This window comes from Martes martes, assembly GCF_963455335.1.
Source record: "Martes martes genome assembly, chromosome: 9".
Taxonomy (NCBI): domain Eukaryota; kingdom Metazoa; phylum Chordata; class Mammalia; order Carnivora; family Mustelidae; genus Martes; species Martes martes.
Genome location: NC_137896.1, coordinates 64,039,148 through 64,058,022, shown reverse-complemented (window position 1 = coordinate 64,058,022; position 18,875 = coordinate 64,039,148). Strand labels below are relative to the sequence as shown.

The 18,875-nt window shown below is 37.2% G+C and overlaps 1 protein-coding gene across 1 annotated transcript in view; it reads right to left on the bottom strand.

Moving 5' to 3' along the window:
- The window catches only part of THADA (THADA armadillo repeat containing), a gene marked incomplete at its 5' end in the record, with an annotated part of 322,555 nt that overhangs the window by 273,515 nt on the left and 30,165 nt on the right, over positions 1-18,875 (bottom strand). Inside the window, 6 exons of the mRNA XM_080813492.1 lie at positions 2,018-2,175; positions 4,025-4,183; positions 7,365-7,501; positions 7,752-7,887; positions 11,884-12,097; positions 15,273-15,424. Of these exons, the coding sequence (XP_080669618.1) occupies positions 2,018-2,175; positions 4,025-4,183; positions 7,365-7,501; positions 7,752-7,887; positions 11,884-12,097; positions 15,273-15,424 (956 nt within the window). The remainder of the gene's footprint in view (positions 1-2,017; positions 2,176-4,024; positions 4,184-7,364; positions 7,502-7,751; positions 7,888-11,883; positions 12,098-15,272; positions 15,425-18,875) is intronic.

The following is an 18,875-nucleotide window of genomic DNA, read 5'->3' as shown; positions in this document are numbered from 1 at the left end:
AGATGTCCTGTTGTAATGGTGACTATGCCCTCAAAAGGAAGGTGGACCTCAGGCATGGCCCAGCCACTCCAACGGAAATTTCCTTCTTCTCCATCATGTACATATTTTTAACTCTCAAAAGTTTTAAGTACATGGTTGTATTTTTAATTTAGAAGAATTTCATGGAGCAGAATTTGATGTTTCAAAGTAGGAATATTCTAGCAATATGAATAATGCTAATTTCCTGATGACTTTGATTTTCATTGACTAAATGTTCCTAAACTAAGGCAATTCTTCTAGTTAAAGACACCAGAATCAAGAAAAGTCTTCCACAGGGGGCAGGGTTTCAAGGTTGGAACAGCATTATTCCATACATTCTTGATTGCTTGTTCAGTAGCTAATTTCTCCTCAAACCAAAAATGTGATGTCACCATGTGAACAGCGACATGGAAAAATGACTGAATCTCACTAGAATAGAAACTAATATTTCACAGAAAAATAAGACTCTATGTTTTATTCAACAAAACAGTCATTAGAAGAGTTCTTTGCTTTGTAAGAGCCTCTATGTTATTGCTGCTGTTTTGCAGGGGGCTGGTTCTTGTTTTACAAACATCTCTTTTATTTTATATAAATTCTATTTATATATTTATATAAATTTATATTTTAAATTTTAAATTTATAAATTTATATTTATATTATATAAATACATATTTATATTAAATTTATATTTATTTATATAAATTCCAACATGGCTCTCCCACATAAATTAAATTCAAAAGATTTGGGTGCTCTGGAAAAGATGTCAAGGCCAGACGCTTTTCACAGGAAGCTTTCAGGTCTTTTTCAACTACAGTAAAAGCAAAATCTGTTTCCCTGAAAATTTTTTTTTTCAAACGCTATCCAACAAAGCCCCCAAAACTAGATGTTTTAACCTGTCCTTGAAAAGAGGAGATGAACAGTGAAGACACTTCAGCGCATGTTTACTTCTTAGTAAGATGGTGAACATCAGTGAAGTAATCATTAATCATAGCTGGATTCCTCAGCAAAGATGTTGGCACTGGCACTCCAGCTGGTCACCAGCAATGACTACAAGTAACTCTAGAACACTGACGCCTATTTGATTTGGAAGAGAATAAGGAACATAATGATGCCGACAGAGTACTGTTCCCTTCGGCGGTCTCCATCTCAGGGCCTTGCAACATCACAGGCCCAGCTGTTAACCAGATGCAAGCACATGGCCACAGAGTGTGAGAATAAAAATATTAGCATTATTTCCATGGAACTAGTCACATGGTTATTATAGGAATAATCAGCATTTAGCATACTACAGTATTTGTTTTGTTCTTAAATGTTGTAACACCCTAGGGGAAAAAATTATCTTTATTTGAAAAAGGTTAAAAATGAAAGTACGTGTTATATATCTTTGCTGGAAAATGGTGGGAAATAGATTTGTTGAAACCATATGGAAAGGAAGAGGGAATCAATTAAAAACAGAAATCTAATAAATCTAAAATATTTCCAAATGAAATGTTTGTGGTAAGCTAATTTCTTGTAAACACTGCACTCAAGTCACTTGAACAGTCCCAGATGGTGAACTGACTTTGTGGTCTTAAAATAAAAGTCGGCCAAAAAACCAAAGTGACTACAACTTTATTATCAGTGTAGTGGGAAACAAGAGATCTATAATCAACCAATATATTACTTTTTTTCCTTCATGAAATTTAAGAGGTTTGTAAAGTTTTACTAAACAGATAATTTCATTTAAACTTATAGGTGTTAAATGGAAGAATAAAAACTAAAATGACAATACTGAAGTTAGAAGGTAAAACCTACAGTTATTTCTAACTCAGAAAAATAAAATTATTTCCAAAAATGCCACAGTTTTGAAATATATTGCAAAGTCTAATTTCTATACTACCATGAATTTCCTTCAGTTGACATCTGTATGATTTTATTCAAGAAAAGTTCAAAACTCGTCTTTTTTACGTTGAGTTATATGACCAGAAATTATGCCAGGTGGAATAAATATCTACCTTACCTGCTCCACCGTTAATAATCCATTGGAAGATTCTGGCACGGACTGCATAGGAAGAAGCTGGCACAGTGTGCCTAAAAGTAAAGCAACTTCCTTCATACTTCGCCAACAACATACCAGCACCATCTGAGCAGTTACATCACATGTTTTTCTTTCTTTACCTAAAAAAAAAAAAAAAAAAGGATCGATTGCAACACTAGACACTTGATTACTCACATCCCAGGTTTCTTAGAATAAGATTATTCATCATTCCCCCAAGAATAATCTGCATGAACAAACCAATTGTTATATTTATTCATAATAAAACAACTAACATTTGTTGAGCATGTGCTCTAAGAATCACGCGAAGTATTTTTTAATATACTATTTTCAAAATAAATTTTATTTATTTATTTATTTTTAAAGATTTTACTTATTTATCTGACAGAGAGAGAGAGAGAGACAGAGCACAAGTAGGGAGAGTGGAAGAGAGAGAAGCAGGCTCCCCGCTGAGCAGAGAGCCTGATGTGGGGCTCAATCCCAGGACCCCGAAGATCATGACCTGAGCCAAAGGCAGTCACCCAACCAACTGAGCCACCCAGGCGCCCCTCAAAATAAATTTTAAAATAAAACACAATACCGTTTCAAAAATTAAGTCTGACTTTCAGAAATGAATGAAACAAACTCTTTGCCTCTCAGTCCTCCTTAAATTCCAACTATAATAAATATATTTCATTACTCATCTTGGTGAGGGTAGCTGTTATATCAACAAAGGGGCAGGATAAAACTTTTAAAATCAAAGGAAAATATAAATTCTCTTTCAAAATATATTTAAATTCCATAGCCAATAAACACCAATTATGCCTACTCTCTTTTTCTAGTTTTTAGAGTATTTTAGTATTAACATTAAAAAAAAAATCCAGGGGCACCTGGGTGGCTCAGTGGGTTAAAGCCTCCACCTTCGGCTCAGGTCATGATCTCAGGGTCCTGGGATCGAGCCCTGCATCAGGCCCTCTGCCCAGCGGGGAGACTGCTTCCCCCTCTCTCTTTGCCTGCCTCTCTGCCTGCTTGTGATCTCTGTCTGTGAAATAAATAAATAAAATCTTTAAAAAAAAATTTTTTTTAATAAATAAATAAATAAATAATCCAAGGCAAGTTAACAAAGCAACCCATTTGTGTTTTTTAAAAGCCCACTAAACTAAAAGAGCAAATGCATATATCCATCAATATGCAGAATAGCTCTAAAAGCACATACACTCCAAAGAGAAGAAGTGGGGTGGGGGAGTCAATTAAAATCTTTAATTTTGTTTGTTGTTTTTTTTTTTAAGGTAAAATGTAAACAGTGAATTGAAATTTTAATTAAGGCTTTAAGTTGTTTTTAATTCAAATTTCCCTCGCTATTGCCTCAAACTATTACAACAAGCATACATTTAGATGTTATGTTGTGTAGTTTAAAACGATGAGAAATTTTTATGAGAGAATATCTCCACCTAGTGGAGAATGTAGAATATGTACTAAGTCACTAAGCTATTACTGCTGATGACTCTTTACAGCATTATAGAAAATGATAAAATAACAACTAAAGGGAAAACAAGCAGTAGAATACAACTTTCAGAGGCTTGATACAACAGAGCAGCTCACACTTTACTGAGTAATAAGGTTGATTTCCCTTCAGAAATCAAAAGACTTGATTTCTTGACCGTAAGGACTCTCACTGCAGAGAACCACAGCACTAGGAGAAGCCCACTGTGGTCCAAACCCAAGTCGACCGAATACCACCTGGCTGCCAAGACAGGTGTTCCCACTCAAAGGCTTTCTGTTGTAGCCCCTTATATATTATTGTCCTGGGGTGCACCATTTTCTTAGATACAGATTCTCCAAAATAAATCACGGACAAGCTCCAAGACTTTATTACCTAGAAATGTTCTGCAAACCTATGTATCCTGATTTCCTATGTAAAAAGAACATTTTGTATATGATGTCACTGAAACACCAATTACAATAATACAATATTGATTTTATACATGCTACCTTTGGTCTCTGCAGAAGCACCAAGATTTGGCACACTGGCATTCAAGTCCTCCAAATCAAAGCTATCATGTTCTTTGAGAATTTTGGCTTGAGTGAAGTAATCATTAGTATCTCGTGGTTGAATCTCACTCAGAATCGTCTGTAAGCGGCTTGCTGACTCTGAGGGAGAGAAAAGGGAGTGCATAAGCCACAGTTCTGCAGCCCATGCAGATTTCCCTTGGGAGTATTTGCCCTCAAGTTTGTAAAATTTTTTTTGAGAGAGAGAAAGAGAGAGAGAGCTAGTGAGCGCTAGGCTCTGAGTGCGTGCATGCATATGAATGAGAAGGGGTGGGAGGGGGAAGAGCAGAGGGAGAGGGAGAGAATCTTAAGCAAGCTCTATGCCCACACAGGGCTCAATCTCATGACCCTGACATCATGACATGACCCAAAATCAAGAGTCCCACACTTAACCGACTGAGCCACCAAGTACTCCAAATTTTAAAACTTTGAATACTTAATAATCAGCTCTATTAGAAGGGACTCATGGGGTAGATAATGTAAAAATTATTAAGGTCTTCATGACACTTGAGTGTGCTTTTAAAATACAGCAAAAATTTTAAATTGGTTGAAAACAGGACAGAACAACACAACAAAAACTCTCCACAGGACAAAGACCACTATCTCATTTACATCACTTTACTTTCTTTTTCTTTTTACACTGCTTTTCTTAGTGTTGTCTAAGGATCGCAAATTTGGTGCTCAGTCATATGAGAAAAGAAAACTAAATTTTAGGCAATTTGATTTTAAGAGGTAAGAAACCACCACAACAAAACAATCTTTAAGACAATATTGTATTGTCAACTGTACTTCAATTAAAAATAAAGAAAAAAACCTTTTATAGCTAGGAATATTATGAAGACACCTTATTTATCTTCAAAATGCATTAGGTAATATACTGATTTCTAAGTATGATTTACAGTCCTTGTATTATATTGAACTTCATTTTTATTCTTAAGCACTCAATGAACTAGGAAATGTAAGCTCCACGAATGCGACACTTTATTCATGCTGAGTCTCCACCTATGACAGGAACCAGCTCATAGCAGAGGTTCAGTAACATGGCTTACATAGTTTAAGAAAAAAAATAACAACAGCCAGTAACTTGAAACCAATTTAAAAAAATCAAAGAACAGGTATTTTATAAACCTATTAGATACTTTTTTTTTAGATACTTACTTTTTTAAAGAAGATTTTATTTATTTATTTGTCAGAGAGAAAGAACATGCACAAGCAGGGGGAAGGGCAGGCAAAGGGAGAAGCAGGCTCCCTATTGAGCAAGGGGCCCAACTAGGGACTCGGTCCCAGGACCCCGTGATCATGACCCAAGCCAAAGGCAAATGCTCAACCAACTGAGCCACCCAGGGGTCCCTAGCTCCACTTACGTTTTAGGTTTTATAGGAGATACAAAGACCCAAAGCGCTGTCAAAATGACTCAACCACCTTATGTTCACTTATGGCTTCCATGAAAATACTGCCAAAACAAATTCTGACAATCATGAAAAAGTAATACTGGCTCCAAATAGAAACCATGGAAAGACTAAGAAAAAAAGGATGAGCAGAATAAAATTTTACCCATTAATTTTTATGGCTTTCAGAGGAAACGTTTTCAAGGAATTCAGAAGGCATGGTAGATAACGCAGGACAGAAATAGGAATAATGGAGACAACCCGAGGTAAAAAGAAAAGGCAAAATCAAGGAAAAGTCTATGGGCCACAGACTATTTTTGAGACCAAAAGACTTTCTAAAACTTTAATAACAAAATTTTGGCATATGCTATAGGCGCCACCCACGATGGGTGACAAATATTCAAGATTTCTTATCCAGAATATACTGATACTTGCCTGACCCAAATATTAGCTTTAAGATTGTATGTTTCTTATTCCCACATGTTGTTTTAGTAGGAAAACTAAAACATCAAGTTTTGGTAGACTACCAGCCAAAATAAACAAGTAACTGTGTCTTACTATCATAAACCGTCACCAATCCGCCAATTCATTTTTAGTAAAGAACAAAACCCAACATTTTCTATGCAAACACGCAACTCCAAATTACTTTAATTGGGTGTTTATGATACGCTCAGTGTGTTCTTAGTACAAGCCTCTCGTGTACACTCCTCAAATGCATTCACAAACTTTATTTTAACACTAAATGTACACCCTTCCCAGACAATCCCTTCTGGCTGTTATAGGACAGGTATATATATGCCACCTACAGCGTCCCACGCACTGGGTTTAGTTCCTATCCTTCCTGGAACTGCACACTTATTGATTTATTCATGGTAACAAATATTTATTGTATACCTATTTCTACCAGGCACTTGCTAAGGACAACAGAGCAAAGTATCGATAAAATCCTTCTTAAATCGCAACAACTCCATGAAGAACACTTTGGGAAGAAAAAGGGACAAGACCCGCAAGGTTGCAGGAGCCCAACTATTACAGGACCTGGTCTGAGGTCACTCAAGTATTTTAAACAAATGGTGTGGGGCAGAGCACAAGGGTTAAGCAGAGATTATGGGAAGCATGATGAATTACATGAGTAGGAAAGATTGCTGTGGATATGTATAAAAAGAAAATGGAAGGAGCTGATAAGAGTAGATGGAGGTGAATCCAGCTAGGAGACCCCTAGAGTCATCCAAACAAGATAGATAAAAGCCTGGGAGAAGGTTAGAGGGTGGCAGATAAAAACAAAAGAGATTTGAAAGATATTTAAGGGGTACCACTGAAAGAACATGAAGCCAAGCAAGATATAAGGAACAGAAGAGAGACGTCAAGCACTGCTAGGCTCCTGACTTGCACAAACAGACCTTTGTTAGGGTCATTTGCAAAGACACCGGGCTTGGGAGGGAAAAGGCAGATGAAAGTTCATGAGTTCAATTTGGGGCATTTTGAGTATCTCCTCCTATTTTTTATTTTACGGTCTCTGTATGTCAAATGCCCTTTGCCCATTCCTGATTCCTAATAAGCTTCCATCTCTGACTAAACCCCACCTCCTGATTTATTGCTCACTCTCCCAGCCCCAGCAGCTACCTGGTAGGTGGTGCTCTGAAATGACAATATTAGAAAATCCAATTTACCCCAGAAGAGGAAGTATCTTGTTCAACACCCGGTTCATTTATTTGTTTTGGTTATTTTTTTAAGAGTTAAAGACATTACTAAAATGGCAGAAGATATCACTAACCATAATAAATAGCTTCTTGAACCGCCTATTAGCTTCTATATCTTCCCAAAGAAATGATTTGGCAGGGAGAGGCACACTGAGCAAAAAAATACAGGAATTCTAGGTTTTTTCATTTGCTGACCTGAATCAGTGTCCATTGGGATAAGGCCCTCTGGGGAGGAGCTCTGAATGACAGGAGACACCACAGCAGAAAGCCTGTAAGACATCAAAAGGAGCTTCTCTACCACAGGTCTCCATTCGCTCACCAACTGCAGGCTGCTGCAACGAGGACAATAAGGAAATTTACACTAAAAGCAAAATTCAAAATTCTCAAATGGAAATTACATAAAAGAATCTATTTCAAAATTGTGCAGTCTATGAAATATTTAAGATATAAAAATATGTGTACATTTTTAAAATCTAATTTTTAATTATCTTTAAGGCAATATACTCCTTTCCCAGGACACATTCCAATAAGGGTTTAAAGTTCAGAAACGGATGCTCAGGAGAGAGCTGTGGCTACACTTACTTTAGAGATAACCTCTGCAAAGCTCCGGTGATACAGTGAACTCGCCCATACAGTGGAAATGATGCTGCTGCCTGAAGGAGAGAATTTTCCGCCTGAGATACTTCTTCCTCAAGATTTTCCAACAAGCATTTGATGACTAGAAAAAGCAAACAAAAAACCAAAGTAATGCCCGCTTAAAAACACATTTATAAATTTGTGAATAGCTTAACAGTCCCCACAGAAAAATCCAGCTCAACTCAACTGTGTTAGAGGTTTTATATTAAAAAAGAAATTTTCAAAGTGATCCAGCCTGCTATGCATTTCCAGTCAAGAAAGCAGAACTGGGTCTTTCCCTAACTTCCTGGATCCATTTTCAGCATTGACTCTGAATCATTCCTCCTAAACATCCTCTATCTAGGGAACCAGACCCCAGGCCCATGCACCATGGGCTACTTGAACAGTTGTTGTTTGTGGTTTTTTTTAAACAATGCCTTTATTGAGGTATAATTCACATACCACACAATTTACACATTTCAAGTATATAAGTCAGTGGTTTTTAGTATATTCACAGATATGTGCAATCATCACTACAGTGAATTTTAGAACATTTTAATCCCCCCCCAAAAAAACCCTTACCCATTATCAGTCACTCCCCTCCCTGCATCTCTCACCATCCCCAGCCCTAAGCAAACACTTTTCTATTTTCTGTGTCTATAGATTTGCATATTCTAGACATACCTAAACAGAATCAGAAAATATGGGGCTTATTCCACTTAGCAGTGTTTTCAAAGTTCATCCACACTGGATCATACATAACTATTTCATTCCTTTTTATGGCTGAAAAACAGTCCCTTGTATGAACACACCACATTTTATTTATCCATTTATCAGTTAATAGACATGGGAGCTGTTCCTGTGTTTTGGCTATTAAGAATACTTCTGCTGTGAACATTCACATACAAGTCTTTGTTTGGGCATAGTTTTCATTTCTCTCAATGTATGTCCAGTATGGACTAAATGTTTACATCCTTCCCCAAATTCCTATTTGAAGCCCCAAGTCCCATATTTGAAAATGGAGTCTCTAGGAGGAAATTAGGTTTAGATGAGATTGTGAGAGTGGGACCACCACGATGGGATTAGAGTCCTTATAAGAAGAGGAAGAGGGACCAGAGCTGGCTTCCTCTCCTCCATGTGAGCACAGAGCAAGAAGGGTGCTGTCTGAAGCAAGGGAGAGGGTTCTCACCAGGAAATGAAATTGCTCACACCTTAATCTTGAACTTCACAGACTCCAGAACCATGAGAGATAAATGTTTGTTGTTGAAGCCACCCAGGCTATGGTATCCTGTTACAGCAGCCTCAGTGTGGAACTGTAGGATCATATGGTAATGCCATGTTTAACTCTCTAAGGAACTGCCAGACGGTTTTCCAATGTAGCTACACCATTTTACATTCCTGCCAGCAGTGTGTGAGGGCTCTGCTTTTATTTTGTTTATAGCCACCCTACTGGGTGTGAAGTGCTTCCTCATTGTCATTTGGATTCGCATTTCCCTACTGGCTAATAATGTGGAGCATCTTTTCATGTGATTATTTTTCACATTTATCTTTTATGGAGAAATGTCTATTCAGATTCTTTGTCCATTTTTAAATTTGGTTATATTGTTTTACTAGTGAGTTGTAAAAATTCTTTATATATTCTAGATATAAGTCCTTTCTCAGATAAAGGAACCCCAAATATGCTTCCCATTCTACAGGTTGTCTTTTCACTTTCTTAAGGACACCCTTGACACATGTTTCAAATTTTCATTAATTATCTATTTTTTCTTTGCTCGTGCTGTGGGTGCCAGATCTAAGAAACCACTACCTAATCTAAGATTACAAAGATTTACACTCGTGTTTTCTTCTAAGAGTTTTTTCTTTTTAGCTTTTGTATTTAGGTCTTTGATCCATTTTAAACTAATTTTTGCATAGGGTATAAAGAAGTAGGTTCAGCTTCATTCTTCTGCACGTAACTACGCAGTTATCCCAGCACAGTTGGTATCTCCTCTAACCACTCTAGAGTTATACTTTAAATTTTAAAGCTGTGTATAACCAGTAAATTATTAACTTTTAAAATACACGAAGAAGTCCTAAAAAATCAATAGGAGAAAGACAAACAGCCCTACAGAAAACTAAAGAACACGAACAGGAATTTCACAGAAGGAGAGAAGTGAATTGCTAATAAACATGTAAAAAGATGCTCAGTTGCATTAGCAACCAGAAAAATGCAAGATGAAACCACAAGATACCACTTTATATTCCACAAACCTCTAAAATCTGACAATAGCAAGTTAATAGTGATAATGTAATATACAACTCTTCAAAATTTATTGGTGGTAATGTAATTTAAAAATCTATTTGAGGGCGCCTGGGTGGCTCAGTGGGTTAAAGCCTCTGCCTTCGGCTCAGGTCATGATCCCAGGGTCCTGGGATCGAGCCCCACATCGGGCTCTCTGCTCCGTGGAGAGCCTGCTTCCTCCTCTCTCTCCCTGCCTGCCTCTCTTGCCTACTTGTAATCTGTCTGTCAAATAAATAAATAAAATCTTTAAAAAAAAAGAAGAGATATATATGAGAATGTTCACATCAGCATTATTTATTTAGAAAAAAGAAGTCCCTCAACAGGAGAATGCATTAATAAAATGTAGTGAATTTATATAATACATATGGTACTATTTATATAAAATTTAAAATCATGTCAAATTAAATAACATATTGCTTAATGATATATACATGGGTGGTAAAATTTTGGTAAAAACAAGATGAAAGACTGATATAAAACACAGAAGAGTTATTATGTGGCCGGGGAGGGAGCTAGGATAGAAGAGAAGCTTTAAAGGTATGGGTGCTATTGTACTTCTTAATTGAGTGTAATTACCTAGTGTGGGAATAAAACTTGTGACATTTTTATACAATTACTATTTATATTTTATATCTATATTTAAATATTTTTATATGCTTGAAATATCTCATAGTTTTTTTAAATGACTTGAATTTGAAAGCCTGTACATGAACAGTTTACCCCAAGTATAAACCTCTTCCTGTCGTGTATAAAGGTCTCCTTTTGAGTCCAGCCCTGAAGCAACTAGAGTGGACAGTTGCTATCTTCCATGGCACTTGTCCCCTCCTTATCCCCATTTCCAACAGAACTACCCACGGCCTCCTAATTTTCTCCCATTATTAGTTCCCTTTCTCAGGGCATTTTTTACCATCTTGGAGACAACAGTTTTTAACACTCTTCCTACATCTGACCTCTCTCTCTCTTTTTTTTTTTTAAATAAAAATCCGTATCTTTCCTTATTTATAATACAAGTCCAAATGAAGATTTATTAGCACAAAATTAAGCACATGAATCCCCAAGAAATTTTTATTGGAAATCACTAGACCTAAACCAGTCAGCTAGGTTTTAGAACTGGCTATATGGGAAGAGTAAAAGGCAGGTGTCTGACACTCTTAAAACATAAACCTGACAGACAAAGGAACTCAGCTCTTTATAGAAATAGCAAAGATGATCTGGCTATAGTCATAGTAAAATTTCTGTCCAAAAAAAAAGTACATTTTTTATAAAGACGTCCTATTTAAATAAGAGCTCTATTAGTGTCCATTTGAATAATCTACTTATTTAACATGAATCCTCTGTTTAGAAACAGCGTTATAGCTGAGTAAGTTATAGCTGAGTACATTATTTACTTGCAAAAGAGAAATTCGCAGTATTCTTATATGTTAGTAAACTCTTCAATTAAAAAAAAAAAAACAAACAAAAAACAACAACAAAAAACAAACCAAAAAAAACCCCCAAAACAAAACACAAAATAGGGGCTCCTAGGCGGCTCAGGTCATGATCCCAGGATCCTGCGATCAAGTTCCAAGTTGGGCTCCCTGCTTAGCAGGGGGCCTGCTTCTCCCTCTCCCTCTGCTATTCTCCCTGTTCGTGTTCTCGATCTCTCTCTTCCTCATTCTCTCTCTCAAATAAATTTTAAAAATCTTTTAAAAATTTTTTAAAAATGTAAAAAACACAAAATAAATGTTTGCCACTAGCTACGCTAACTAAATGAATAGAGAGAAAGTAAGATACTGGTTTTGATAAGCAACAGCAAAAGGACATTTATTCAATACAAACCCATTAATGTGTTCCTCTCCACCACAATGGCAGACTTATCTCCAGCTCCACATGCAGCTTGCTGAGTTTTTAAGTAGGCAGACAGAGATGAGGGCAGGGCATCCTGCCAGATTAAGAAGTTCAGCAGGTAGGAAGCTGTCACACAGTCATATGGTTTAGTGCTTGAGCTGAGCTCCAATGCTGCTTGGAATAAGCCTTGCAGTTTCTCTGAATCCTGGAATAAAGAACAGACTCAGTAACTGTCACTGAAACATTTCTTTAATTTGAAGGAATTTAAAATCAGAGCCTGCCACATAAGTGAAACTTGATATAAATATTAATTCAATTCCCTTTTTCCCCAGAATATAGGTTAGACTTTTTTTATTATAGTTATTACTGATTATTATTATTACTCAGCTCTAGTGATGAGGATCTTGAAAATAATGTGATTGGGAAATTGACACTGATAAAGCTTTTTTTTTAGTACCTCTTTCTCCAGCAGAAGCATGCTTTTTCTTGTAGAAATTCTGCTTTGACTATAATCAGGAATCTTTTTATTTCCATATAGAACCAGAGGTGTGGTTTTTTTTGTATGTTGAAGTCTGTTTTACCCGAGCAGCATACTCCTACACTCCCCCCAACCCCTTCCCCATTCAGCAAATTCAATGGAAAAAAAATAGAAATTCACACAAAAGTACAAATCCACAGGGCTATTCCTGGCAAAGATCCATATATATATGTAGAAAATAAAGTGATCATATCAGCCTCAGAAATTCTCCATCAGAGCTTCCACACCTGTATGTCATAGAAACATCCACTCACACACATGTCCTAAAGAAGAGAATAAAGGACAGTTCACTGTAATCTGTATGGAAAGGCACTGGGCTGAGGTCAAGAGACATGGGTCCTCAACCCAGCTCCATGGCTGGCATATTACATGTTCACTACACTGGGTCTCAGGGTTTCACTGCTCAATAATATTAATTCTACTAGGATTACTCCATAATTGCTTAATGCAAGGGAAAAAAATCATTACAAGATTAACTTTTAATTTGGCTATAGGTACACCAATATTTACTTTAATTGGAAATCTATTGATTTACAATAGATATCAAATATATTGATTCAAATACCATTCTTTCAGTTTAAATTCTTTATCATTTTCTGTGACCTAAAAAACTTAAAGACAGTGGCCAAAAGCTCAAATCAAAATAAATACTAAAAAGAACCAATTAAGCATCTAAGCCATTATTTTTTGATAACTAACAGTTAGGTCCCTGAATTGCTTAACTGACAATTAGTAAGAAACACAATAAACAGCCTTTGGAGTCAAAAAAATATCTTTGTTGCGGGGCGCCTGGCCCGGAGCTGAATGCGTCTGCCTTCAGCTCAGGTCATGATCCCAGGGTCCTGGGATCCCAGGGTCCACTGGCTCCCCAGTCAGTGGGGAGTCAGCTTCTCCCTCACCCTCTGCTGCTCCCCCTACTTGTGGGGTCTCACTTGCACGCACGCGCTCTCTCTCTCTCTCTCTCTCTCTCTCAAATAAATAAATAAAATCTTAAAATAAATAAATAAAATACCTTTGTTCTATCATCTAAGGTCAGTAAAAATACAATATAAAGACCTTGGATATGTAGCTCTACAAGAAAAAAGGGCAACAGACAATGTGAGTAATAAAGTCATATACTACAAAAATATGCCATCAAAAATATATATACATAGGTCCTTAGAGAAATTAGTTCGGATTCAAAAACATTTTAAAGTTATCTCAAAGGACCAGCCAACTCTTTCATATAGGTGCTATATATATACCCCCCCACTTGAGATAGTTTCAAAATATTTGCCAGGAATGAGTCATAGGTATATATGTATGATATATATATCTCATACGATATATATATATGATATATATATCATACATAATACAATGTATGATATATATATCATATATATATATCGTATGAGATATATATATCATACATAATACAAGGCTTCAGTGTTATGAATGGTAAGGGACGAGGAGAATGAGCAGGTGGGAGAGAAGAAAGGAAGAGAAAGCACCTCCTTTAAAAACTCCATTTGGTACAAAAGTTAGAAGCCTAAGCATCAAAAGAAGCTTCTGCTTACCAAGGCACCTGAAAGATCACAAAGATAAATGGACAATGGAGAACCACTCCTAATACAGACCCAAGTTAGAAAAGATGCTCTAGGATCTTGCAATGCCATCCGGAAGCCAATGAAACAGATACCTTGTGCTCTCTGACTTGTGCTCTCTGATATGTGCTCCTATAGAATCTCACTGCATCTCAGAGCGCCTGGGTGGCTCAGTGGGTTAACCATCTGCCTTCAGCTCAGGTCATGACCACAAGGTCCTAGGATCAAGCCCCACAATGGGCTCCCTGCTCAGTGGGAACATCCTTCTCCCTCTCCCTCTATCCCTCCTCCTGCTCTCGTGTTCTTTCTCTGATAAATAAATAAATAAATAAATAAAATCTTCAAAAAAAAAAAAAAAAAAAAGGAAGAAGAAGAAGAATCCCACTGTATCTACAAGCTGTCCTGCCGTGGCTAGAGCCTAACAGCCAGAGAACAGACTCAGCACCAGCCCTGGTAGACGCCTTTGGCCTCTATACAGCTCTAACAGAAAGCCAGAGCAAAGCCCTAGAGCCAGTAAACCCACGGATGCTCGTGATCTCACAGCCCCAGAACACACCTCAATGGCACAGCCAAGCACCTCGGCTGGAGGGTCCCCTGCAGACCCATCCCCATGCTGTGCCCTCACTCTCGAGCCCCCCCTTTTCTTCCCACCTCACGTTGGGCAGTGCCTACTGTCAGGAAGAGAATGGGGGCTAGGGGTGGGGTGGAAGGCGGGGGGAGAAAACTGCTGTTAACCTCAAGTACTCTGAGTTTCAGTCTCAGTTTAGCTATTGCTTGTTGGAAGATCAGAAACACGTTCTCTGCCTCACTTACACTCAGCTTCCCAGTCAACTTAGCAAGGATGTTATCTCAAAAAACGCAAGTTACCGTAAGTGATGTGTTTTGACAGAATATTAACATGTCCACGGGAAAACGGGAACTGGGGAGACCACAGTTAACTGAAATCTACCAATACTCCTGTGAGCAAGAAAACCTACTGCTTCTTACACGTCCTTTTCTTACCGAAACGATAAAAAGCAAAGCTCATGGATTTGGAGTTCATTTTCTCTCATGGTATTTCCTTTCTTCACACCATCCATCCCTACCTCCTCCAACCTATCACCCTGCAACACTAATATTAATGATAACTGAAAGATCAGAAGATGTAAGAAGGCAGACGCGAAAAGCCTGCATAATCCAGATTGCTTTATTTGCTGCTAAAATAAAGTCTTCATGCATACACCACATTCACATTCACACAGGAAAGGTCCGAATACCTGAAAGTGTACAACTGTTTTTGGTAACTTTATCAGAAGATCAAATGCTAAAATCTTGACTTCTTCAAAAGTGCTGGTAAAACATTCCATTAGTGTGTGGAAGCGACTGATATCAATATCATGGCTCAGCTGATACACTGTTTGGACTTGACCTAAAAATAGAAAAAGATTTCAAAGTGAATAATAAGAGGGGGCGCCTAGCTGGCTCACTTGGTAGAGCATGTGACTCTTGATCTGAGACTCGTGAGTTTAAGACCCAAGTTGGGCATGGAGCCTACTTAAATAAATAATTTTTTTAAGTTAATAAAAGAAAAAGGAAATCAACATGTTGAAGTTATCTGACCAAATTTATAGAAAATTGGTGCAAATATTCACATTCACAGTTTACCCATAACAGCACAAAAGAATAATTTTTCCTTATTTCCTAAAATGATAAAATAAATATTAAAGTTCCCCAAATAAAAAGCACTTCTTAAAATTTTGTTTAAAACCACTTCATTCTAGGAGCACCTGGGTGGCTCAGTTGGTTAAGCATCTGCCTTTGACTTAGGCCTCCTGGGATCAAGTTCCTCATCAGGCTCCCTGAGGCTTCTCCCTCTGCCTCTGCCTCTCTTTCTCTCTCTTTGTCTCTCATGAATAAATGAATTTTTAAAATCTTTAAAAATACATAAATAAACAAAACCACTTCATTCTTTTTCAAAAGGTTATGTTGCATATAAAAGATTCCTAAGTTAGTTTTTAAATAAATAAAAAAAAATTTAGGAATGACTTCTAAAAAATCTTTGTAAAATGTCTTAACCTAGAATCCAAAGTCCTACCATGTCTTAGTTAAACCAACACAGAATAATCGATATGATGATGTATCCTAATAGAATTGCTGGGCATGAAAGATAGTGAAGGAGTCTTCTGGCTATTCAGGCACAAAGCTCAATTTATCTCCAAAGTGGGACAACATTAACTCTCCACCTTAGCAACATGTCGTGCTAGAAGATTGTGGACCAACATCCTCAGAGAAAGATGTGGTGAAAAATTATACATCAAAATCCTACTCCAGGGGCGTCTAGGTGGCTCAGTTGGTTAAGCATCTAAGTCCTGATTTTGGTTCAGGTCAGGATCTCAATGTCGTGAGATTCAGTCCTGCGTTGGGCTCCACACTCAGGGTGGAGTCTGCTTGAGGATTCACTCTCTCCGTCTGCCCCTCCCCTATGCTCTCTCTGTCTCTCTTGAATAATAAATAAATAAAGCTTAAAAAAAAAAAAATCCTACTCCAGCATCAAGAACAATGTCAATAGAAGCATTTTTGAAAGTTTAAGAAATTAAGAATTATATTTCCCCAATAACTCTTCTCAAAATAAAGGTGAACTGCAGCCAACCAAGAAATGAACAGAAAAACTATCACCAAAAAATGATGGTAGTCACCAAATCCACTTAACTCTGAGATTAAGACTAAACAAATGTGGCAATAACAGGTTTCACAGCAGAATGCGAAGAACATTAACAAGATTTAACATATTACCCACTCTGATAACACCTGAAAACATGAAGATGTTCAATATGATGTGCATTTCTTTTTTAATCTTAACTCACAAGTTAGTGCAAACCTGTGAAATTCCTAGAGCAAGTAAATGGAATTTTTGTCACTTCATTCATGCCTCTGCTTAAATTTGCTTCTTTTCCAACTCAGATGCTTTTAATTCCTTTTTCTTACTGCTCTGGCTGAAGTTTTCAGTACAATGGTGACAGCAGTGCGCAAATGAGCATCTGTGTCTTGTTCCTGATCACAAAGGAAAGACTTTCTTTCGGTCTTTTACCATTGAGTTTGGTGTCAAGTGTGGGTTTTTCATGAATGCCCTTTAACCTACTGAGGAAGCTCCTTTCTATTCCTAGTTTCTTGAGTGTTTATTTATCATATCAGGATGCTGAATTTTGTCAACAGTTTTTCTGTATCAATTGAGATTATCATGGGGTTTTTTTCCCCTTCATTTTTTTTTTCCCCTTCATTTTAATGTGGTATATTACATCGACTATTTTTTTCTCACACTGAACCACCCCTGCATTCCTGGGATAAATTCCACTTTGGTTAGTCATGGGTATAATACTTTTACTATGGTGTTGGGTTTGGTTTGCTAGTATTCTCTTGAGAATTTTTGCATTTATGCTCATAAGGGATACTGGCTTATAATTTTCTTGTGGTGTCTCTGTCTGGCTTCGGTACTAGGGTGATGCTGGCTTCACAGAATGAGTTTGGAAATGTTCCCTCCTGTCCAATTTTTTTAGAAGGGTTTGAGAATAACTGACATTAATTCTTTAAATGTTCGGTAGAATTCACCAGTAAAGCCACTCCCTCCGGGCTTTCCTTTACTGAGAGGCTTTTAATTACTGACCTGACCTCTTATTTGCTACGGATAACAAATTTTCTATTTGTTAAGTCAGCAATTTGTCTGTTTCTAGGAATCTGTCCATTTCATCTAAGCTACCTAATTTATTGAAAATATAATTGTTCATAATACTGTCTTACAATCCTTTTTATTTCTGTAAGGTCAGTACAAATGTCCCCGCTTGTATTTCTGATCTTTGTTATTTGCACCTTCTTTTGTTTTATTCGTAGTATAGCTAAAATTTCGTCAATTTTGTTGACCTTTTAAAAAAACAAACATTTGTTTTTATTGATTCTCTATAATGTTTTCCTATTCCCCATGCTGTTTGTCTTTGTTCTAATCTTCATTTCCATCCTTCTACTAAATTTGGGTTAGGTTTGCTCTTCTCTTTCTCATTCCTTGAGGTGTAAAGTTAGCTTACTGGTTTGAGATCCTTCCTCCTTTTTAGGTATTTACAGTTCTAAATCTCTCTAACAGCACTGCTTTTGCTTCATCCCATAAGTTCTGGTAAATTATGCTCTTTTCTCCTTCCTCTCAAAGTATTTTCTAATTTCCTTTGTGATTTCTTCTTTGATCCACTGGCTGTTTAGGAGCTCTGCTCAAATCTGAAACCTTCTCTGACACCATTGTATAAAACAGCTCCCCATCCCCTAGACTCTCTATATTCCTCCAACTTTCCTTCCTGAAATATTTTTTCATAATACTTATCTCCATCTGATATTCTATGTGTTACTTGTTAATTTGTTGTCGGCTCCTTTCACTAAACTATCTAAGCTCAAAAATAGGAAGCATTTTGTTTTGTACACTGCATATCCTTAGCTACTTGACATATATAATAAGCATTAAATAAATATTTGCTGGGCAAACCCTTTTAATATAATTGTGAAACCCAATTTTTCACCACGAATACTGTGACATTTATTCTAAGTTAAAAAGGTACATGTGGCTTATTCTTCTTGAACTAGGATATACTTGGGGAAAGGCAGAAACCATTTTAACTAATCCCAAATCACAGTCCTTCAAAAAAATAACATAAAAACCTACATTCAAGTTCTTGGGGCGCCTGGGTGGCTCAGCGGGTTAAGCCTCTGCCTACGGCTCAGGTCATGATCTCAGGGTCCTGGGATCAAGCCCCGCATCGGGCTCTCTGCTTGGCGGAGAGCCTGCTTCCCCCCTCTCTCTCTGCCTGCCTCTCTGTCTACTTGTGATCTGTCTCTCTCTGTCA